The following is a 24,109-nucleotide window of genomic DNA, read 5'->3' on the forward strand; positions in this document are numbered from 1 at the left end:
GCGTCTGCAAAAAAGTCACGGATATCTACCGCATAACTATCGAATAATTGTATTTTTTTGTTACTGTTGCTTTCCCCCCCATATGTTAGATGATAAATATTCGATCCAAACTAAGAAAAAAAAAAAAAAAAAAAAACGTTTAAAAGGGTAACTATACGAAAAAGACCACTCCTTGATGTCTGCGATTTCTGCATCACGACCCTTGTTATATTACATGTTTCACCCATAAAATCCGGCTGTGGCCATTCATATCTGCGTCTTGACACTCAATGATACATGCTACATGGAGTTTAGGGATCGAAACAAGGGAATTACGAGATAATATCTCGTTAAAATCATGGCGTCTTTAATTCTGCTCTCGCGTGTTCTCACCTCCAGTTAGGGTTTTAAATTTTCTTTTTTTTTTTTAAAAAAAATGCCCTCCTGTTCTTCCCCCAGAAAATTGAGATTTTAAGCCTTCCAATAATGTATCACACATGCATATCAGACAATTGAGTCACCTAAGTGTTTTCCGCCATATATAAGCCTATATATAATTTTAAACAGGAGGGCATTTAAAATAAATAAATAAATAAATAAACAGCCAAACCCGATCTGGAGGTGAGAGCATGAAAGAGGAGAATTAAAGACGCCGTGACTTTAACGAGATATTATCGCGTACTTACCTTGTTTCGATCCCATAACTCCATGTAGCATGTACGTATCACTGAGTGTCAAGACACAGCTGTGAAAGGCCACAGCTGAATTTTTGGGGGGATTTTATGGGTGAAACATGGTAATATAACAAGGGTCATGATGCAGAAATCGCAGACATCAAGGAGTGGTTGAGATTTTCTTTTTCATATATTTACCCTTTTAATCATTTTTCCCCCCAATTTTTCTTGGTTTTGATCGATTATTTATCATCTAACATATCGGAGAAAATGCAGTAACAAAAAAAATACAATTAAGCGATAGTTATGAGGTAGATATCCGACGTAATTTGTTTAAAAGTTTAAAATATGCAACTGAATAATTTTTTTTTTCAAACAAAATATTAGACATCAATTAATGATTCTAAGCTAAAAACGACAGACATTTTGAATAATAAATATAATTAATTACCTTCATTTTATGGCTGAGTTGAAACAAAAGCGGTTGCTCGACGTCTGTAAACGGGGTTTTCAGGGTAAAACGGACAAATTAAAAATAGTTCGGGGGTTTAATGCGCCATGAATCTACTATGGCAGTATATACTGTAGACATATTGTTCTATCAAACACAAGTTCTTTTGGTTTAAAATACAGTTTATTTTAAAGAGGAGTGCAAAAACAGAAACTGCTTTTTCAGTGTTGTCTGTGTTTTCCGCCATATGTATAAACATTTTTTAAAAATTTTATTGACTGCCATTGACAGCAATAGACGACGTCCAATCCATTTGAGAGGGTTCGATCACTGCCAGTTCTCCCGGTCAGGTTGGATTGAACGTCTATCGCAGTCAATGTCAGTGAAACATGCCTACTCAATGCCAGCCATCCTAGTTGAAATGGATTTGATTTCTTTCACACCATAGACTTCAAAATATTATGAAATATTATGATCACTCATTGACTGCCAATGACTGCCATTGACGTTGATCGGCGTCCAATGTATTTGTGCCGGGATGCCTCTCAGCGATCATTTTTAAAGCGAGTCAGGTTCGTTGATCACCATCAAAGGCAGCCAATGAATTGATAATATTTGAGACACACTCCTAATATGCCCAAAACAAGCTTTATTGAAGCACATCAAAGACACGGACACGCCCCACAATCAATGACCTGTGATGTGACTGTGACAGACAAGTTAGCAATCAGTAGGTACTTCTTGATGGTCAAGTTAGTGAAAATAGAATTGATAGGTGGGGGGGCGGAGCTTAAAATAATTTTACGATGGTTCTGTTGGTGAAGCCGTACGCGCTAGCTAACATCAACTGTGGCAGAGACGTTTTTTCATCCAAGAGAGCGGATCGCAATCCAACAGGACGAGGCGCAGGGCAGGGTGGAGCTGGGGTGGCGTACGGCTGGGTTAAGTGCTCCCCCATCAGTCGATGATGTCGCTGATGGACTCTTCTGCCGAGTTGGGGTTGAGGTACTCGAAGGCCTTTTGGCTCTGCGATACGAACTGCTTGAGCGGGCTGAGGATGAGCTCGGCGGCTGACGGGCGGCGTTGCCCGGCGCCGTCGGAAGGGGCGGGGGAGCCCTCCGCCTCCGAGTCCTGCTTCAGGCTAGAGCGCCGGCCGGAGGGGGAGGACTCGGGGCCCGGACTGCGGACGACCCTGGAGAAGAGACTCTTGCGCCGGCGGGGTCGTCCGTCCATGGCCTTCAGGAAGAGGCTGTTGGCCGAGCTGCGGCGGGATGAGCTTTCCGTGCGAAAGTCCTCCTGGCTCAGGAAGTCCTCAACATCTTTTTCGGATGGCTGTTGGAGCTGTTGCGTGGCAAACAGGAGAAGGTGGGCAGGCTCACTTAGTATAGCTTAGCATCACCAAGAACACAAAGACTTTCACCAGTGAGAAAGGATTGATTTAGCTTGACACTTGAAATAGCTTATATCATACATTAATTGACCTTCGCAAAAGCCACCTCCCTTAGTTACGGTCGCTATGCCGACAAGCTTCATTACTCCAACAGCATAACCCAAAGCAGGCAGATGTTTACCCAAGTGTTTTGATGAGCAAGTGAAGCCTTGTGAGGCACTGAGGCTTTCCTCGTCTTTCTAACGAAAATGAGAGTTTGTCGGATCATGCTCAGTTAACTGCGGACATTACGTATGATTGGTTGATGGCTTTGGCGGAGTTTGCGAAAGGTCAATTACATACAGTACTAAACATGCTTCAACATGAACATGTCTCTATTACCAGTTAAAACAGTTAAGGAAAAAACATTATCTTTCAAATACATTAGAAACATCTCAAAGATGGTATTTATCGCGTAGCAGTAAGCGTGCTCACCATTTTGTAGAGCGGTGTGGCGTTGATGAGGAGCTGCAGGAGGATTCTAGAGAGTTCCCGAAGATCTACCAGGACCTGCCTGACCTGAAGTGGAAACTCTCGGATCTGTTGCACTGGACGGAGCTCCACCAACATGAGGGCCTGTTCCCGAATCCGGCCAAGACCCAGCTCCCTCAGGCTCTCGGTGCGGTACACTAGCGCCACAAGCAGCCTTTGAAGGTACTGCAGGAGGTCCCCCAGAAGCTTCATAACGGCCCCCAGTCCCATCTGCATGATAGCATTGGGCGAGGCAGCCATTCAGAACTTTGTGGCATCCTTTGACAATCAAGTTTTTATCGTTCAGTGAAATTAATTAGCGATAAATAGCACAATTTTAGCGCATACTGCTTGGACAGTGTCCCCCAGGGCTCTGGATGCATCCTCCAGCTGTTTCTGCAGTTTGGCCATGCGGTAGTAAAGCTGCAGGCTGATGCTCAGTAGGAGACTGCGGACCCTCGTCCACACGCTAGGCTCATCATCATCGTCTTCATCCTCGTATTCTTGAACCCTCATCTCCCACTCGCGACCTTAACGCAACACACAAGTTCTCCGAAATGAAATACAGCCGTTGTAGCGTGATGGTCCGTGATGAGGAACATCGCGGAGAACCATAACAGGGTTTGATGGAAATGGATATTAAACATCATGGTGGACAAACTACTCACGGAGCGTGGGCGGCAGAGGCATATAGTAGGCCGTGGCATTCTCCAGGCGGCTGAGCACATCGTCCAGACCCGACGAGGCAGCCTGTCCCACCTGCGTTTCTTGCAGCTGCCTCACCACTGTCCAGGCGGCGTGAGTCAGGCGTTCCATCTGGTCCATGGCACCGTCCAGCCCATCCACCACCCACAACTGCATGTCGTCCAGAGTCAGGAAGAAAGCGTCCTTCAGGTGACCCACCACCTTAGGGCAGTGTACTCAACAATGAAGTTTTACAGCAGAGAGGGATGGGGGAGGGTCTTATACTGCTACACTGTGAATTTCAAGTTTGGAAAATTGACAGCATTAGCTATTACTTGTTGCAACGGAAGGCTACATTAGAGTACCATAGATGGTCAGGTAGTAAAATTTTGTGTTGTTTCCAATATCATTTTTTTGCATGCGATTCCGATATAGTACGTGTATATCGGCTTATGCCAATACTGTACCAATACCACGTCGTTTGAAAAAATATACACAATAATTTTTAATCCTGCTAGGGCTGTCAAAATTATCGCGTTAACGGGCGGTAATTAATTTTTTATATTCATCACGTTAAAATATTTAACGCATGCGCGGAACGACCCACTCACGCATTGCCGCGAACAGACTACAATGGCGCCGTTTTAAGTAAATTGAGAGCTAAGAGGCAGAGACAAGCGAGTGGAGTGGACACAGGCATTCATTGGAGCCGCGCGATTTATTGGTATAAGCTTTGGCATCTCTTCCACAACATTTATAACTATTGTGGCGAGCGATGTGGGGAAGAATGACAGGAGATGATCTTTTTCTTAACACCCTGTGTTGTACACAACGCAAAGAAGATATACCATTTGCAGCCACCACTGACAGTCATGGTTGCCCAACTTCCCATCATGCATTTGGGCAGTTAAGAACAGTTAAGTCGCTACAGTATCATTTACTGAAAGCACAACAAAAATAATATTCCTATCTTTAAAAAAAAAAAAATAATGTTCACAAAAAGAAAAGCACTCAATGCAAAGAGAACTGGCATTCCCAATCAAAAGAGCTAGGCAAAATAATACTCAGACTTTGGTCAAACTCTATTCAAACATTTCGTTTAGCTCAACAAATACACTAGATGGCAATATTTAGTCACAATGAACAAACTATCAAAATTACTATAACTTGTACTATTGTATTTATCTTTTAAGAATTATAAGTATTTCTATCCGGGGATCCCTTTCACAGAAGGAATGTTAATAATGTTAATGCCATTTTGTGGATTTATTGTTATTAGGGTTGTTCCGATCATGTTTTTTTGCTCCCGATCCGATCCCAAACGTTTTAGTTTGAGTATCTGCCGATCCCAATATTTCCCGATCCGATTGCTTTTCTTTTGCTCCCGAATCGATTCCAATCATTCCCGATAATTTTTCCCGATCATATACATTTCGGCAATGCATTAAGAAAAAAATGAATAAAACTCGGACGAATATATACATTCAACATACAGTACATAAGTCCTGTATTTGTTTATTATGAAAATAAAGAAAGACTTGTAATTCTTAAAGGATAAATGTGATTTTGTATATTGTGACTATATATTGCCATCTAGTGTATTTGTTGAGCTTTCAATAAATGATACTGTAGCCATTTAACTTCTGCCTAAATGCATGATGGGAAGTGCAACCATGACTGTGCGTCATGGTACCAATTGATATATCTTCTCTGCGTTGGGAAATAACATAGGGTGTTAAGAATAAGATCAACTACTACCTTTCTTCCCCACATTGCTGCCCAAGATTATTCTAATCGTTGGGAGAGGGCTTGTAAGGTTTTTGCCAATTTCAAAAAGGCTCCAAAGGCTGCCAAAATTCTCTCAACTCATTTTATGCTGCCATTTAGCTCTATATATTGTATGGGTAAAATGGCGCAATTATAGATTGAACGCGACAATGCGTGAGAGGGTGATGCAGTACATGCGTTAATTACGTTAAATATTGAAACGTGATAAATGTAATAAATATTAATTCTCGCCGTTAACGCGATAAATTTGATAACCCTACCTTAAGCTTAAACTAAAGACTCTGGAAGAGTGTAACACATTATGTATGTAACGTTAAATACAATTAGAAAACGATTTAATTAAAAAATATATATATATATTAAAAAAAGGCATGTCCGATATTTTTTTGCCGATTCCGATACTTTGAAAATGACGTGATCGGACCCGATCGATCGGGACATCTCTAATTGTTATAATAAAAAAATACAGTACTTACGTACAGTATGTTGAATGTATACATCAGTCTTGTCTTATCTTTTCGTTCCAACAATAATTTACAGAAAAATATGGCATATTTTAGAGATGGTTTGAATTGTGATTAATTACGATTAATTAAATTTTAAGCTGTGATTAACTTGATTAAAAATTTTAATCGTTTGAAAGCCCTAATTCCCGCTTCAAATGGATCGGACGTCGAGTAGCGTAATTTTCTGACTTCAAGGCGCTACTTTTTTCCCTCATTTTTAATCCTGCGGCTGATAGTCCAGTGTGATTTATTTGTTGATTTATTTGGGTTAATAGGTAATACTTTCTTTGAGAGTAGTGTGATAAGACTGCTATTAGCCGTCATAATTATGACATGACACTATCATGGGCATGAATTACCGTATTGGCCCGAATATAAGACGGCCCTGATTATAAGACGACCCCCCTCTTTTTAAAGGCTCAGGTTTGAAAAAAGACTTTTTGAACACCAAATTTTAATTTTTATACAGAAAATAATCACAGTACATCTGAAACAAATGGTTATAACAATATATTTGAGAGAAAAAGCATGTTATTTTGCCCATTCATCTAGCGTCGTGAATGGGTATAATGTCTAAACCGCGAATATAAGACGACCCCCACTTTTTCAGTCTTATTTCAATGCAAAAAAACACCGTCTTACATTCGGGCCAATAAGGTATGTCACTAAAACCTTTTTTGTCCAGCTCGGATCTTCACATCCATTCAAAAGTGAGAAAATTTGCCGGATGACACGAAATGACAAGTGTCATAACTATTCGTTAATGCTCATGGCAGATTCATGTCGTAATTATGATGGTTTTATGACAGTCCTATGGCACCACTGTCAAACAAAATGCTACTAAATACCATAAATAGCAAATAATGAAACAACTGGAACAGTAACTGAAGAAATAGCGCTGCAACACATGTTAGGAGGCATTTTGGACAGTGTTGACAGCAGGTGGCAGTAGAAGTTGACAGTCTCCCCCAAGGGAGAAGTGATGGCCAAATTAACCCTTAGATGCACAAGTTACTGGACCCTACGCTCTTCCATAAGTGGGTCAAAAATGACCCATATTAGAACCAATGTGTTTTTATGCCATTTTGGTGAAGAATAATCCCTTGTATGTTAATCAGTCTGATATTTAGGGCCACACAAGAATGATTTCATGCTTGAAATATCTTTATGATTAAATTAACATTTTTTGAGAAAAAAAAACTCAAACAGAACAGAACAGCAATAGACTTCATCCTTCCTTGTATTTTATCATCAATGATGAAGAGCTCCCATGCATCTTTTTGGTGAAACAGCGGTGCTAAGCCCTTGTGGAGGAACTGACCGATTTCTGAGGATATTGTGGCTCTGTGTTCTGCCCTGGGTGGGAGATAATTCTTTCTAGTAAAGAGTAAGAGCCCTACCAACTCATTCTGTTGGCCATGATTTGGACACTTTCTTCTTCAGTGGACACATAAGTGGAATCTTATGAGTCAGATTGATCCTGTTCAGTTGGATTTCCAGGTGGACAACTGCCACTGCCACCTGGACAATAGTCTGGGTCCTCATCATCAGAAATTTCGGACACTTGAGTCCAACCCCGTCACTGCCTCTCCATCATCCAACATCTGTAGGACCATTTCAGCTGTAAATCTAGCACAAATCCGATTTTTTCGTGTTTTTCCGACTCGACTGAACGGGAAAAGTGGCATAAAAGTGGACCATTTTCAAATTCGATCCAGGTCACTTTCGTATGTGGTTAAAATGCCATCGGGGCCACATTTTTCCAGAATGTGACTGCGGTCCGAACTGTCAAGTCCCCCAAATTGGAATTCATACAGCAATTAACATCAGCAAAGAGTGAGAGAGACAGGGTGCTACGGTAGCTGTGCATTAGCGTTAGCGCCTAGCTTGAACGCAGCTTTTAGGGTAGGAGCGGGCTTGACAACAGTTGGTTTTCTCTCTGCTCCAATGCTTCTGCGCATGCGGGCCAGTTTGCTCAGCGCATCTCGGACTGCGAATTAGAGCGCATGTGTGATACTTGACAGGCTCAATGGACAAAGGCAGTCTGAACGGGTACGCCAGGAAAAGATATGACAAAAAATCGGAATTGTGCATTAGGACCTGCGGTATGAACCTAGCCTTAGTTAGCTAGCTAGTTATGAAGTAGGTTAATTTGTTGATAAATAATGATAAAGAGTCATGAAAGACACACACACAAAATACTATATGGACATAATACTTACAGTACACGTATCAGCTCTTGCTGTGTAAAATAATCTTCTTAAAGATGTCACTTTTTACATACCTACTCTGTGTGGTCCACGGTAAATTTATTCCTGACAGCCAAAGTTGATAAGAATGAAAGATTCCCATTGGATTCCATAGAAAATGCATGTGGGTCATTTTTGACCCACTTGTGGAAGCTTGGGGTAGTAATACAAAAATGACAATTTCTTCAAATGTATAAAAAGTCCATAAAAAATTTGAATGGCATTATATCAAAAACATGTTTTTTGAGGAATACCTGGAATATGAATTGATAGCAATTTTTCATTCCGAAGGTATTTCAAGAAAACAACCTCACCGGGTCAATTTTTGACCCATTTATGCATCTAAGGGTTAAGCTTCTTGAAGCAATGATAGCATGATGATGGTTCATTTGATCTTGTTACAGCCTTATGATGCCGCTGTCAAATTTAGTGTTACCGGTTAATATCTTTTGGTGTAAATATCCCATAATACAACTGCGGCTTAAAGTCCAGTGCAGCTTATATATGAACAAATGTCATTTTTGTGTCAAATTTGGCGGGTGGCGGCTTATAGTCAGGTGCGCCTTGTAGTCCGAAAATTACGGTAGTTATAAACTCAATGAAATCCATAAGATGTCTATCATCTTAGAAAGTGCGACAACTGCTGCTTTCGATACGGCAGTGTGTGTAGCTGTCGTCCATCTTGGATGGGGCAAGCAGGGGTTGGAACCTCAACCTCGAAAAGTACATATTGTATTGTATTACATTGCCATATAATTTCTTACTCGTATTCCCCAATATCAATTATGTCATCTCAATGTCGTGCAACCCTTCAGTATCGGAACCAATACCGAAGGGTTGCACACAGGAATTGACGGAACAACAAACAAGAAACAGAAGTGAGATGCCAACCTCGTCGGTGGACTGATGGAGAATGGGAAAGTTCTTCTCCAGTTGGTCAAGACCCACAAGAGCAAAACTGTTGGCCACCTCAACTGAAGACCACACAACACATGAAGAACGTCAAGCTAACCAAGGAATTTACACGGGAACATTAGCTCTCGACTCACTCTGAGGCCGGAGGGTCTGCATGATGGGGGTGGCGCCGCTCAAAGCCACCATGGAGGCGTTCCGGACCCCCACCTCTGCCACGTCTCCCACCAGACCCAGCAGAGGGTAGCGGCATTTGGCCTCGGAGTACACTGAGGTCACCGACTGCAGCGCCGAGCGGACCAGGGGGAGGTGCGAGACCCTCACCATCGCACTCATCTGCTCACAGATTTAGTAGGGTGAATGGTAGGTATGTCCATTCGCTGCCCATTCTGTCTCACCTCGTGATTGTGACGAGCAGACATGTTGTCTCTTTCCCCAAATCTGATGACACAAAAAACATGGGAAGGAATCAGTACCATTGAGTTTGTGAATAAATTAGTTCAATAGACAATTGACTGGAACAAGTTTTGTTCTCTAATTAGTAACATGATTTATTACAAACCCCATATTGCTGATTTTAGGGCATTTCCGGTCACTTCTGGTCATTGGTTAATTTCCTAGTGATTTGGGGCATTTTCGGGTCTCTTTCTGTTGATTTCGGGTCATTTTCTGTTGAACATGGGTCACTTTCTGATGATTTTGGGGCATTGCAATTCTGTCAGACAATGCTCAATTTCTCCCAGAAAATGATTGCAATTACAAATTCTTTGGGAGTAATATCTTCATCTATCTTCATTTATTTTGCTTGCAATGAAAAAACACAAAAGAGAATTAAAAAAAAAATCATTATTATTTTACACAAAACACCAAATATGGCCAGGACTAAAGTATTGGCACCCTAAGCCCTAAGCCTTGGTAGCACAACCTTTGGACAAAATAAATGGAAAAACCTCTTCCGGTATCCATCAATTAGTTTCTTCCAATGCTCTGCTGGAATTTTAGACCATTCTTCTTTGGCCAACTGCTCCAGGTCTCTGAGATTTGAAGGGTGCCTTCTCCAAACTGCCATTTTCAGATCTCTCCACAGGTGTTCTATGGGTTTCAGGGCTGGACTCATTGCGGGCTACTTTTAGAAATCTTCAGTGCTTTCTCTCAAATCCTTTTCTATTGCTTTTTTAAGTGTGTTTATAGTTATTGTCCTGCTGGAAGACCCATGACCTCTGAGAAAGACCCAGCTTTCACACAAAGGGCCCTACATTATGGTGCAAAATGTGTTGGTAGTCTTCAGACTTCATAATGCCATGCACACAGTCAAGCAGTCCAGTGCCAGAGGGAGGAAAGCAACCCCAAAACATCAGGGAACCTCCGCCATGTTTGACTGTGGAGACCGTGTTCTTTTCTTTGAAGGCCTTGTTTTTTACCTTTCCCAAAAAGCTCTACTTTTGTCTCATCTGACCAGAGAACATTCTTCCAAAAATGTTTTTGACTTTCTCAGTTAAGTTTTTGCAAACTCCAGCCTGGCTTATTTATGTCTCTGGGTCAGAAGTGGGGTCTTCCTGGGTATCCGACCATAGAGTCCCTTTTCATTCAGACGCCGACGGATAGTACGGGTTGACACTGTTGTACCCTCAGACTGCAGGACGACTTGTTTGGATGTTAGTCTAGGTTCTTTATCCACCATCCGCACAATCTGAAATCTCTCGTCATTTTTTCTTTTCCATCCACTTCTAGGGAGGTTAGCCACAGTGCCATGGGCTTTACGCATATTGATGACACTGCGTACGGTAGACACAGGAACATTCAATTCTTTGGAGATGGACTTGTAGCCTTGAGATAGGCCATGCTTCCTCACAATTTTGCTTCTCAAGTCCTCAGACAGTTCTTTGGTCTTCTTTCTTTTGTCCATGCTCAATGTGGTACACAAAAGGACACAGGACAGAGGTTGAAACAAATTTAATCCATTTTAACTGGCTGCAAGTGTGATTTAGTTTTTGCCACCACCTGTTATGTGCCGCAGTTAAGTGACAGGTGCTGTTAATTACACAAATTAGAGAAGCATCACATCATTTTTCAAAGGGTGCCAATACTTTTGTCCGGGCCATTTTTGGAGTTTTGTGTAAAAGATAATGATTAATTTTTTTTCCCCATTCTGTTTTGTGTTTTTTTTTTTTCATTGCAAGCAAAATAAATGAAGATATTACTACTGAAGCATTTGTAATTGCAATCATCTTCTGGAAGAAATCATCTGGGAGAATTGCGGGGTGCCAATACATTTGGCCAGCAGTGTATTGGAAAGTCAATTACATGCAATGATATTTTCTGCCACCAGGAGGTGATATGCCACTACCCCACCTTAATCTCCGCGTTTGCCCAAAATGTGTAGGAAGTGACCTGGAAATGCCCCAAAATCAACCAATGAACAGGAAGTGATTCTTGAATCCCCTAAACTGTATCAGAAATTACTCAAAATAAACAGGAATTGAGTACACTATAATAAAAAGGAAGGGACCCGAAATTATCTTATTGTCTGCTATTGACAAACATAGACCAATTCATTTAAACTGGGAATGGTGGCTGTAAATGCTCATCTTGTGCCAATTCGTTTTGAATGAAGTTCATTCATTCACCCTGTCAAATTAATTAGACGTCTAGCACTGTCAATGGCAGCTAATGAGTTAATTAGGAAAATCAAATTACCACAAATCGACAAATTTCTGGGGACTTGTGCTAGCGCAAAAACAAATAACTGAGTGTCTGTGCCTTTGCAATTAAATATCATATCTGGATACAACACTACAGTCTCGATACTTTTCAGTAATTATCAATACTCTTGACATCCGTTTTAGCTGGTAATCTGACACGATATTTTAAACCAAAATATACCAAAGTTTTAGAAGCATAGAAGCAAGTTATAGGTCAAATGCATTGCATGATTATATCTGATGGCTTGTCTAGCTTCAATGAAAAAAAAAAAATCCGGCCGCCCGAAGGCAACAATGACTCCTCCATTTTGGCCCAATTCAACCGCGACAAATCCAACTTGAGAAGTCGCCACTTCTGTGGAGGCGGCATAAGACCATCAGCTGCTCTCGCCGATGTTCCGCCGCGAAACCAGCGTGGAAATCGCCATCTTTGGCGAACAGGCAGTTCTCGGCGCGCGCACAAATGAGTCTTTCAAGTGCTTTGCTGAAGATTCTGGCCCGCGGTGGCGCCATCCCACCGTGACTGCTGCGCTGACGTCTTTGCTGATAAGAACACGTCCTACGTGGTCCTGGCGACCGTTCTTTCTGCATTTTTCTTGGAATGCGACGGAGAGGTGACCAGTCAAGAGTGCATCGTGATGACACGTGAGGCAGTTTGGTAACAGTTTTAGCTAGTTAGTGGAAGCTAGCTTAGCTAGTTTGGCTGGACTGCGATCAGGAATGCTTTTTTGTTAACTTATTTTATTAACAATTTACCCTTTTATGCACTATTTTCAATTTTCTTTAACCCCTACAAATGACTAATTTAAAAAAAAAAAAAAAAGAAAGAAAAAACACACATTTTATTTATGTTAAAATACTGGCAGCTGTGGTTGCTGGAATTTTACAGTTTGAAAAAATTCGGGAAAACCGGAAAACATTAATTGTCAAATTAACATCAATCTACTGTAAAATTGAATTTTACCATAGCATGATACTGTTTCAATGTCGTTTTTCTCATTTCCCAGTTTGCTTGTTTTTTTAATTCAGGTAACCACAGTTGAATATTTAAAAAAAAAAAAAAAAATGAAGAAAAAAACAAAACAAAAAACAGAAAATAGCCTAATAATAATAATAATAACAATAATGCTGCACCATCCAAAACACATACACGCTTAAGCCTGTGCCCAATCCAGGCTCCTTTTGTGAAACATGTGTCAGGTGCTGCTTGGTAAGTGCTGGTGCACGATAATTATTGGTCCGATAATTATCCTTCCGATAATAGGAATTATGACGTAATCCCGATAAATCCAATAACATTATTAATTGGACCGATAATATGTACTGTGCTGGCTTTACAGTTTACACACTAGTATGGGAAATCAGTTGACCATTTGCGGGGCATTGCTCCCACCTGCTGGTCAGAATAATTTCCTGCATCTATTTTTGTTACAGTTTGGTTAACATTACAACCTCATTCACTTACACATTGTGGTGTCTAGCCGTAGCATTGACAATCGTGAATGCTTTCTGTTACGTTTCTGCCTCGGACATATATGTCTGTAAGTATTTTATGTTTACTATAACATGTGGATGTGCAACATATGTTTACTTCTGTGGTGAAGGGTCATATGTACAGAAATTCATAAGTTGTTGTGTTATAGAAGCCAGCCAATGCTTTAGTAGCTCAAGCTAGTGTGCTATGCTATACATACAGTATAGCAGTTGTGTATATAAGTGTGTTGTGCAGTTTGTTGTATATTGAGTATTGAATATGTGTATTTTTCTGTTGTACTTTCACAATATTAAGACAAGTGTCCTTCCATAAAAGCAAGAGAAGACCAAGCCTTGTGGTTTATGGAAGTGCATTCATTTTTAGCAGGCTGTTGGGCAGTGCAGAAGTGAAACGCACTGTTTTGTTCATGTCATTATGAAAAATCTGGTTAGATCAAAGGCAAATCTATCTTGAATCCACCACTAGTTTTTTTTTTGAAACCTCCAGGTGTTCAAAAACTCAGGTTATACATTTGAAAAATTATATATTTATTATCGGTTATCGATATTGGTATCGGCTTTGTGGAGCAGGAAGTTATCAATATCAACACCCCTATTGGTAAGTTTTGCTTTCTTACCCTGGCTAGTAATACCATGTTATTTTAGCCTTTAAAGGTCTGTGCTGAGTGATCATCACACACTAAACTAACTTGTAGCGCTAGCATAGCGTTTGTGCTAGAATAGCGTTCGCGTTAGCATTAGCATTTAGCGCGGTGACTCGGTGTCTTCTTAAACTCTTGGAAAACATTTTGCATTCAGTTCGTGGCGTCCAGGTGAGTTGAGTTAATTGCAAATAATGTGCTGTTTTCCTTCTGAGTTTGTATTTTCATCTTGAAAATGGTGATGTCCTGGTACATCAACAGTTATGTGCTCGTCTTTCATGTTCATTTGAAATATTTGGAAACCTTTTATTTATTTATTCATGGACCAAAACTTTTGAAGTTTGTAGATGAAAACATTTTGAGAATTGTCGACTAAAACTAGATGGAAGACGGAAATATTTTGAAATGACTGAAATATGATTAAGACTTATAAGTATTCTCATCAAAAAAGACTAAGACTAAAACAAAAATTAATATGGCTGCCAAAAATAACACTGCTCAAAGGCAAGTCCGCAAAACAAACAGGAAAGGTCCCAAAATAAACAGTTGCCCTCATTCAACAGAATGCGTCCCCCAAATTAACATGAAGTACCCCCAAATTCAACAGGAAGTGCCCAAAGAAGAAACATGAAGTATTGCAAAATAAACAGTATGTGTCCCAAAAATGAATAGAAAGTAGCTCCAAATTCAATAAAAAGTGCTACAAAATTGACAGAAGTACCGTAATCTTCCCGCTATAAACCACTAATTTTTCCCCTCATTTTGAATCCTGCGGCATATAGTCCAGTGCAGCTTATCTGTTGATTTATTTAGGTTAATACGTAAGACTTTATTTCACAGCAGTTTCATAAGACTTTCATAAGAAATTATACTCTCTCAGGCATCACTGAATGCTTATGACAGATTATGACAGATTTATGTCCAGTTTGGTGTGATAATTTTCCTAGATTTTCTAAATGGCATTTTTTATAATCATTCATTAATGCTCATGACAGTGTCATGTCATAATTATGATTGTCTAATGACAGTCTTATGCCGCCACTGTCAAATAAAGTGTTGCCAAATACCATAACTAGCAATTAATTAGGGATGCAGCTATCGATTATTTTAATAGTCGATTAATCGATGAACTAGTTAGTTCGAATAATCGAGTAATCGGATAAGGAACATGAAAAATTAAAATACCTGAGTTGAGCCCAAATGGTATTAAAAAAAAAAAAAAAAAAAAAAAAGGATCTATGTACAACAAAAGAACAATGGCTAACTTACATAGCAAAAGTTCGCTTTTTTTTTTTTTTTTTTTTTTTACAATGCTCGTAACAAATGGTTCAGACACATATTGCCACAAAAAACAAAAAAAAAAACAAAAAAAAAAACAGCTGAATATACCAATAAACTAAACTTACGAATGCAATAAAAAAAAAAAAAAAACATGATCTCAAACAAAAACTTGGCTTATGTTGGTCTTAACATGGAGCGGCTCAATTTTGCCATGTGAAATGAGGCAGACTAGAGGCCAGTGTATCCACCCAAAACTAATAAAACTAAATGCAAACACTTTCAAAATAAACCATTACAACGCCACTTTAACTAAACGAATACTCGAAGCAGCAAAATTGAATTCGAATCTTTTTTTCTAATCGAATACTCGAGTTAATCAATTAATCGTTGCAGCATTACAGTTAATGAAACAACTGGAACAGTAACTAAAGAAATTATTAGCACAGAACATTATTTGATTGTTATTTATATCTGTAGCGCTGCAATGCATGCCAGGAGGCATGTTGGACAACAACGGTATTTACAGCAGGTAGCAGCAGAGGTTGACTACAGCGATGGCCAAATGAAGCTTCTTGAAACAATGAAGCTTTGCAGACAATTGGTTCAAAGATTCATGGTGGTTCACTTGGTCTTATGACATCTTAAGATGCGGCTGTCAAAAAAAAAAAGTGTTACCGGTTAATATCTTTTGATGTAAATATCTCATAATCGAATGAGGACAGCTGCAGCTTATAGTCCAGTGCGGCTTATCTATAAACAAATGCCGTTTTCTTGTCAAATTTGGTGGGTGGTGGCTTATAGTCAGGTGCTCCTTATAGTCCGAAAATTACGGTAGATATATTTTTCAATATGCAGGTGAGGCTTTTTTGTCTGTATCGCCGCAATGCATGCTAGGAAGCATGTTGGACGACAACAGTGTTGACAGCAGGTGGCAGCAGAGGTTGACTGTCTCCCCCAAGGGAGCAGCGATGGCCAAATGAAGCTTCTTGAAGCAATGAAGCTATGCAGCTAATTGGTTCAGAGCTTCATGGTGTTTCATTTGGTCTAATGACAGTCTTATGATCCCACTGTCAAATAAAGTGTTATCTGTTGGTGTAAATATCCCATAATACAGTGAAGACAGCTGCATATTGTAGTCCAGAGCGACCGATCTCTGAACAAATGCCGTTTTCCTATCTAATTTTGTGGGGAAGTGGCTTATAGTCAGGTGTGCCTTATAGTCTGAAAATTACGGTACCCCTCAAATTCAACAGGAAGTGCATCAAATTGAACAGGAAGTACCCCAAAATGATGGGGAGTGTCAAAAATGAACAGGGAGTGACGCAAAATGAACAGGGAGTTGCCCCAAATTTGACAGTGGGTGGACCAAAAAAATTAATAGAAAGTAGCTCTTAGTTCAGTAGTAAGTGCCACAAAATTAACATGAAGTACCAGAAAATTCAACAAAAAGTGCCTCAAACAGAAGAAGAAGTGCTTCAAAATGAACTTGAAATGCTTCCAAAATGAAAGGACATGCCCTTAAAGGGTATGACAACACCTGGGGAAATGCTAATATTCCATCATTTATCCATAAACATATGCCCTTTGGATTCATATCATGCCACTTCGTGTAAATACACACATTGCAACACCAAGAAAATGATAGAAATTAGGACCCGCCCCGAGATACCGGAAATCTAGCATGTTGTGTGCGTGACATCACTACTAGGAAACAACCGGCTCAGTGCTTAGTACTGAATGGCGGCGATGATGGCGGACAATTTTGTTTCTAGTTGCAGCGACGAATCCGACGAAACGAACATTCTTCTAATGGTGACGAGGAGAGTTATGAACCTTTCTTCGGTGTTTTGGGTTATCAATTTGAGCCCAAACGAAAGCCAATGCAGCCTAATGAAAGGATCATTGAGGGAAGCAATCACACTGATGAAACCCCGACAACAGTTCGTGTGGGAAGCAACAAATGGTATGTTTTGCATTTCTTTTTTTAAAGCTGATACACCGTGATCGCAAAATAAAGTAATGTATAGAATAATTATCATTTATTGTGCTATTATCGGTTTTCGCTCTGCCAACCGACACAAATATGAATGGGATTAGAGAATTTGTTCTATAAATTTTACGAGCGATAATTTATACATGTGTCCAGTCCTATATCCAATGCGTGATATGTTTTTTATTATCAAAGAGTACTCACTCTGGCCATTTTCCTCCTTTGCTTTGACTGGGGTGGTGGGGTGGTCTCATCAGAGCCAGTCATCGTCCTCTTTCTTGATATCTCGGGACATTTAGGTGGCTGCGCGTGTAGGTGTGCACCGCATCTGCTTTCGGCAGCAATTTCTGAGCAAAACCTGATTTAATTTGTCCATAGTTCGTATAGCTTTCAGGAGTAAAATGCGCACCACACAAAACCGTGCCGGAGGCTTTCGTCTGCAAAATTAGCCCTCTTAGCACTGACGAACTTTACTCATTGTCTGCGTAGTCCAGCTCTTTTTCTCGCGTTCGGGAACTCATGGGTACTACATTGCGACAGATGGCTATTTGTACACCACATAGCATGACAGGTTTGAGCGATTTTTTGATGAAACACGAACGCAACTCTCTCGTCGATAAACAACGATGGCACCTGCCTCGACCTATTGTTTCCTTGTTATGACGTCTCCGCCCCATTCGGCTGTTTCCGGAATACTTTCGGAAATGTTCGTAGTTTTCGATCTATTTTCGATAATTGCTCATGAATGTGATTTATTTTTTTGTTAACTTTATTAATATTTGTTATCTTGCCACATAACGGTTCTATTGATATCTCACAGCCCCTTAGTGTTTTAATACCCTTTAAATGAGCAAGGAGTTGCCTCAAATTCAACAGAAAGTGCCCTTAAGTGCCACAAAATTAACATGGAATATCTCCAAATTCATCTGGAAAGGAAGTGCCCAAAAGGAACAAGTAGTGCCCTAAAATAAACAGTAGCTCCAAAATAGTGACGTGTCGGTCACGAACGAGCCGGTACAAAGAAGTGAACGATGAGAGCCGGCACCCTTCCTCGAGACCCGGCTCGGTCATTTTCCCTTCTCTCTCTCTCTCTCTCTCTCTCTCTATCCATCTAGGAAAGGACGACACACGAACCTGCTTTGTAGGCCTTTAACATAAGCAGAAAACGCAGTAACATTTGGAGACATTTTAATTGGTTAAAGTCACATGACAATAGGGCAGAATGCTGTGTCTGCAAACTTAACCCCTTATAGCCTAATGTATCACACTTAGATTTTCATTAATTTGAGACTAATTTAGAAATTTATTTTTTATTTTTTTTAAATGAAGGATGCAAGTCAACACATGCATCTGCAGGTTCCATGAGAAAAAAAAATCTGGATTTAGCTAAAAGACTGGACAAATAATTAATGAGAGAAGGAGCCGGATCAGCCTGTCCAAGTTGAAGTATTTAGTTTTCTTGAATGCAAATTTAAAATAAAGCAAGGAGTAGCTTAGATTTGTTAAAATAAAGCAAGGAGTAGCTTATGTTTGTTTTGTTCGTTGCTGCTGTTACAGTTACTACTCACTATTTTTGTTATGATGCAGCATGTTTGATTGTTGTTGCTTGAAGTTTAATTTTGTTGCTTGTTTATTGTTTAGAGCCTTTTTAATGTTCAACAAAATAAGTAAAAAAAGATTTTCTTTGCTTGATAATTGTTGCTATTTGCAGTCAGTAGATGGCAATATTTAGTTCACCAAGTCATTTATCAAAATATATGCTAAATTTGTCATAAATATTTAAAAGAAAAGCTAAAGTTAAAAGAGCCGTTTGAGAGCCAAAAAGAGCCGGCTCTTTTCACTGAGCCGATCCAAATGAACCGGATCACCGAAGAGAGCCGAAAATCCCATCACTACTCCAAAATCAACAGGAAGTGTCCCAAAATGAACAGAACGTAGCTCCAAATTCAGCAACTACCCAAAAATCAAATGCACACAAATTCACTCGAAAGTTTCCCTAAATTAACAGGAAGTGCCCACAAAATCGCAAAAAAAAAAGAACCGTAAGTGGCTCATATCGGACTTAGGTTGCAAGCTGAATCCTGTGGGAATTTTTTGTTGAAAGGTCAAAGGTCACAGTCTGGTCTTGGTCTCAGACATGTTTTAGTCTCGACTAATGTGATCTTTAGCTCATCTCTATTATTTACCTATTGAAATCGAAACATTTTTTTTTTTTGTGGAAAGCCCATATCCTGACTGCATCAAAATGTTCAACGCAAAGGGACTGGTCGCCCAAAGGTCAGTTGGAGTAATTCGGAGCCTACCCAAGCTTTGCGGATGAGAGTAAAAGTCACACAAAAGATGGACTCACCCCATCAGAAAAGCTGTGCTGGCAAAGATGAAGAGCGGGCGCGTCGGATGCGAGATGAAGGCAAATGGCAGCGTTGTGACCTGCCCTCGATACGTGAGGAGCACTTTTGAGGAGAGCTGTGACGTGATTGGACGCCACGTGGTGTGATGTCAGCGCCCCGTCGGATGAATCGATTCATTCATGTGAGTCTGATCATCGTGATTCTCCCAACAAATTTGTTTCCTGTGTGAATGCTTAACTTATTGATGGCGAGAGACGTCCAATCCTTTTGGACTGGAAGGGGTTGGCAGTGAATGTTCATTGCCAAGATTTTTAATTTGGATTTCCTGCCCATATTTTGAGATTTTTGTGTATTATTTTTCTTTTTAATTCAAATTTTTTTTTAACATTTCTGGATTTTTTGGGTAGAATTTACTTCAGGTTTTGTGGTTATTGGGGCGGGGGGGGGGGGGGGGGTAGGAGCTGATTTCCACGCAATTTTGTGTCCATTTTTTTGGAATTTTGGCAAGATTTCAAGTTCGTTTACCTGGGATTTTTTTTTTGTTTTCAGATTTATTATGATTTTTATTTTTTGTCGGGAGATGAATTTATGTGGATTCTTGTAGTTTTGTGCTCTTTTTCGTTCCAATTCAATTTTTATTTTGCTATAGGATTCTCTTTCCATATTTTGTTTTTTTGTTTTGTGTGGATTTTATTTTTTTTTCTCAAAGGCTCCACTGATGGAAAGACTTGTAGTTCTTAAAAGATAAACATTATTATGAGTTAAAATAATTTGATATTGAAACCCTTCTTGTTGTTTTTGTTTGTATACAATTTGTAAAATTAGTTTAGGAGGTCGCCATTGTTGTTGACATTCCAGGGCAGTGACTTCACATGCTAAACCCTAACCCTACGCTGCCGGGCGTCCAGTGTATGACTCTAGCAACATAAACACCCCATCTGTTCAACCCTTTCAATTTGAACCTGAGAGGGACATCAATGAGCAGGACAGCACTGTCGATATTTCACAAAACGAGCAGCTCGTGAGCTGTACTGCTCAGCCTTCACCAAGTACAGACGCACTCTGAGCTCCTGAAGCACTCTCTTATCTTAACCGATAAGTGCTCAGGGCCAGCAAGCTCGACTCCCAGTATGGCTCCAAAGAATTTGAAACCTGGAGACTTGGATGAAAAAAAATCCTCCATACAGAAGTTGGAGGTGTCTTTGACTGGCTTGATTCAAAACCAGAATCAAGAAATCATCAGAGAGCTCCAGTTAATTCGCGCTGAAAACGAGAAACTCAAGCAGGCGGTCGAGGAGAGAGATGTTCGCATAAAGAGGCTGGAAATTTTGGCTGACGATCTCGACCAGTGCCGACGCGCAAATAAGATCATCATTTCTGGATTACAACTGACACCTAGCCCAGGGGACACAGTGGCGCAACTGGCAATTGCTAAGCTGAAAGAGTATGGAATAAACATGGAACCGCTGGACATCCGTCGCTGCCTTCTGCTCCCATCTGGGGGGAGAGGACCGGCGACGGTGCTCATGAAGCTGGCAGACCACAAGACAAAGACTGCCCTGCTTAAGCAGCGCCGCCACCTGAAAGGGTCGAAGATTTTTTTGAATGACAACTTGACTCACCGAAATGCTGAAATTGCAAGAAAAGCACGTCAACTCAAGAAAGCTGGGAAAATAGCCAACACTTGGGTCTCGGATTGCAGGATCCTTGTCAAGACGCAAGATATGAAGATAAAAGCTATCATGAGTCTTGATCAACTGACTATAATAGCTGGATAACTGTAAATACTACACAGCAGACCAGTATAACAACTTGTGGATGTGAACGGTAAGCTGAAACTTATCAACGGCAGGAGTCTCTACAAGAATCTCGAACACACTAAGGATTATCTACTAAAGATAACAAAGGCTCTGACTTTAATTTGCACGGACATAACATGACACGAATGAATCGGGCATCTAAGGGGGGAGGGGGTGTTGCAATTATGATTGACAATCTCCTGGAATGTATTACAATTGAGCTCCTAATCCCCAATTTTAAAAACATAATTATCTGCTGTGGCTACCGAGCTCCCGATTCAAATGTCTAGTATATGGAAAAGATACTGTATAACACGAATAATAAGCATGTTTTCGTTGTGGAGACATTCATCTTGGGATAAAATATGTACAGCATGTTGTTTGATTTTATACATTCATGTCTGATGAAACTGTTACAGTGACCTTTGTGTGCGCCACTTGTTGCCGCTACTCACACCAGCTGTGATAACACATAATCACTTTTGCCACACACATAGCCACAACAAAATGTTCCACAGCAAACAGATGCAAAAATGTCAGGGACATGACTAAGCCATAACCTTGTACGCCCTGAAATTAATTGAGCTGCTTGACTGGACGCTAAGTTACTAAACTCAGATTGTTGATTGTGTTATTGTACAGTTTTGATGTACATTCCATGCCTGAATGTGCGTCTTTAGTTGTATGGGGGACGGGAAACTGATAAGCATATGCTTCATCCCGTCCGCCTTTGTCTTCTTCTTCGGTTCCTTCGGGCAAATCATATCACATTTTGTAATTGTCAATGATTATCAATGATACCGATGATGATGACAATAAAATTCCATTCCATTCCAAAAGCAAAATGAACAGGAAAGACGGGATGAGATGAGACAAGAGTAGGAAAAAAAATGGCGTTCTCCCAAAATGTGCTATACCAGGGAAACGTCTACAAGAGGCGAATTTGACACCCAAAATACTATCGTGCGCTTTCAGCTTGTTTTGTTCAGATGCATACGGACAGAACATACTAAAGATGCCTTAAGAAAATACTTAATCGTAGTAATATCAAATAAGGGTGGTTGAAATATGCTACGTGACTAATGTGGTCAAGAGTTAAACAATCTGCTTTAAAGCAAGAAAACAATGAATAAAAGTATGAGAGGGAAACACATGCAAAAAGTATTTTAAGGCAATGAAAAGGTAATAAAAGATTGAATAAAAACTAGGGCTGTCAAAATTATCGCGTTAACGCGCGGTAATTAATTTTTTAAATGAATCACGTTAAAATATTTGACACAATTAACGCACATGTCCCGCTCAGACAGCATTCTGCCTTTTGGTAAATTTTACAGCAAGGTTTTTTGTGCTGTCTAACAGCGAACTCTTGTGGTCGCTTTGCGACATGGTTTACTGCGTTCTTGCCAGTTCAATATGGCTGCACGACGGCTCGGGCTGACGCCTGCGTTGTAATGTTGTGCTTATATGATCCTTGGACAAGATTTGTCCGTAAGTGTGGTTGTTGTAAAGAATGTACATATTATGTTAGTAAGCGAAATGTTATATTTTTTGTATGAGACGCTTTTTGTTTATGTTTAGTGAACCTGTATAGCGTGCTAAGCTAACGTTGTTGCTAATGCAATGCTTCTGTACTTTTTTTTGTAGTTTCACTACGGTCTAAAGAGGACAGTGGTTTGAGGCTATTTTATTAATAAATCAGATGAAAAAGGAAGAAGTCTGATTATTAAGGCGTCGTTCACTCGCTGTCTCGCTTTGGAAAAAGTAGACGCTTTGGAGTGAGGACAGCATAGATAGATTTAAATGACAGTAGAGTGAAATGGCCACTACAGTCCTTATGTACCATATGTTGAATGTATATATCCATCTTGTGTCTTATCTTTCCATTCCAACAAATTATTTTACAGAATATATATATAATTTAGAGAAAAATATGGCATATTTTGTAGATGGTTTGAATTGCGATTAATTGCGATTAATTACGATTAATTAATTTTTAAGCTGTAATTAACTCGATTAAAAATTTTAATCGTTTGACAGCCCTAATAAAAACACAAAAAGTAAGTACTCGCCGCTTTTAACCGATGAGCACGTGTTGGACGTCTCCCCATGTAGAAGGAATTGCAGTAACCTGGTAGTATTCGTCGAGTGACAGTGACAATCTACGTCATCACCTTGAGCGTCCATTGTGTTAATAAAACATGGCGCCCTCCGTAGGTCAAAACATGGACTAAATATTACAGATTTTTAAGTCAATGCCAATACTTTATATGTTTCTAATAACATATTTTAGTAAAAGAGGACAATTGTGGCAGTCTTTTAAGTCCGAGGTTCCCTTTAACATTTTTTTTTGTGAATTTACTCTAGTTATTATGGTGATTTTTTTTTTGCGCAGGGGGGCTAATGCGTCTTTGTGTCCAGTTTATGAATTTGTAATTTGTGTATTCACCTGGGAATTTTAGACCCTGTTGTGTGGAATTCTACGGGAAATCTTTCTATTGAAATATATATATATATGGCAGGAAACACAGACAAGACTGAAAAAGCAGTTTCTGCTCTTGCACTCCTGTTTAAAAAAACTGCTGTATTTTAAGACAGAACAACTGTTGTGTTTGATAAAACAATATGTCTTTATGCTGCCATAGCAGATTTATGGTGCATTAAGCCCCCGAACTAGTTTTAATTTGTCCGTTTTACTCTGAAAACCCCCG

At 39.9% G+C, this 24,109-nt stretch overlaps 2 protein-coding genes across 5 annotated transcripts in view; one reads left to right on the plus strand and one right to left on the minus strand.

The window, feature by feature from the left end:
* Window positions 1-1,479: 1,479 nt before the first annotated feature.
* On the minus strand, window positions 1,480-19,664 carry plin6 (perilipin 6). Of its 3 annotated transcripts, none has more exons than XM_057834181.1 (8): window positions 19,602-19,664; window positions 9,542-9,584; window positions 9,281-9,479; window positions 9,123-9,205; window positions 3,673-3,910; window positions 3,353-3,534; window positions 2,969-3,235; window positions 1,480-2,445 (listed from the first exon to the last, which is right to left on the minus strand). In XM_057834181.1, the coding sequence occupies exons 1-8, from the start codon at window positions 19,604-19,606 to the stop codon at window positions 2,062-2,064; spliced, it is 1,401 nt and encodes a 466-aa protein (XP_057690164.1). In that variant the 5' UTR covers window positions 19,607-19,664; the 3' UTR covers window positions 1,480-2,061. The 3 variants fall into 3 exon arrangements, with proteins under 3 accessions (XP_057690164.1, XP_057690162.1, XP_057690163.1); XM_057834179.1 differs by lacking the exon at window positions 19,602-19,664 and adding an exon at window positions 9,706-11,157; XM_057834180.1 differs by lacking the exon at window positions 19,602-19,664 and having other exon boundaries at window positions 9,542-11,157.
* Window positions 12,133-24,109, plus strand: part of LOC130914728 (von Willebrand factor D and EGF domain-containing protein-like) — a 46,786-nt gene continuing 34,809 nt past the window's right edge. Inside the window, exons 1-2 of one of the 2 annotated variants that reach the window (XM_057834177.1) lie at window positions 12,133-12,490; window positions 19,475-19,783. The gene's annotated coding sequence lies outside the window, so the exon portion shown is untranslated. Of the gene's footprint in view, window positions 12,491-17,198; window positions 19,784-24,109 lie in introns of those variants that run through there. The other variant, XM_057834175.1, reaches the window with a different exon arrangement.

The sequence above is a fragment of the Corythoichthys intestinalis genome, chromosome 4, assembly GCF_030265065.1.
Source record: "Corythoichthys intestinalis isolate RoL2023-P3 chromosome 4, ASM3026506v1, whole genome shotgun sequence".
Classification (NCBI taxonomy): Eukaryota; Metazoa; Chordata; class Actinopteri; order Syngnathiformes; family Syngnathidae; genus Corythoichthys; species Corythoichthys intestinalis.

Excerpts from the sequence above, each read along its gene's own strand:
- plin6 (XM_057834179.1), bottom strand. The coding sequence starts at position 9,749 with ATGACCAGAAGTGACCGGAAATGCCCTAAAATCAGCAATATGGG. Across the intron at positions 3,535-3,672 it reads GCCTCTGCCGCCCACGCTCC|GTCGCGAGTGGGAGATGAGG; the intron begins GTGAGTAGTTTG and ends TGTTGCGTTAAG. Across the intron at positions 2,446-2,968 it reads CCACACCGCTCTACAAAATG|CTCCAACAGCCATCCGAAAA; the intron begins GTGAGCACGCTT and ends GCCACGCAACAG.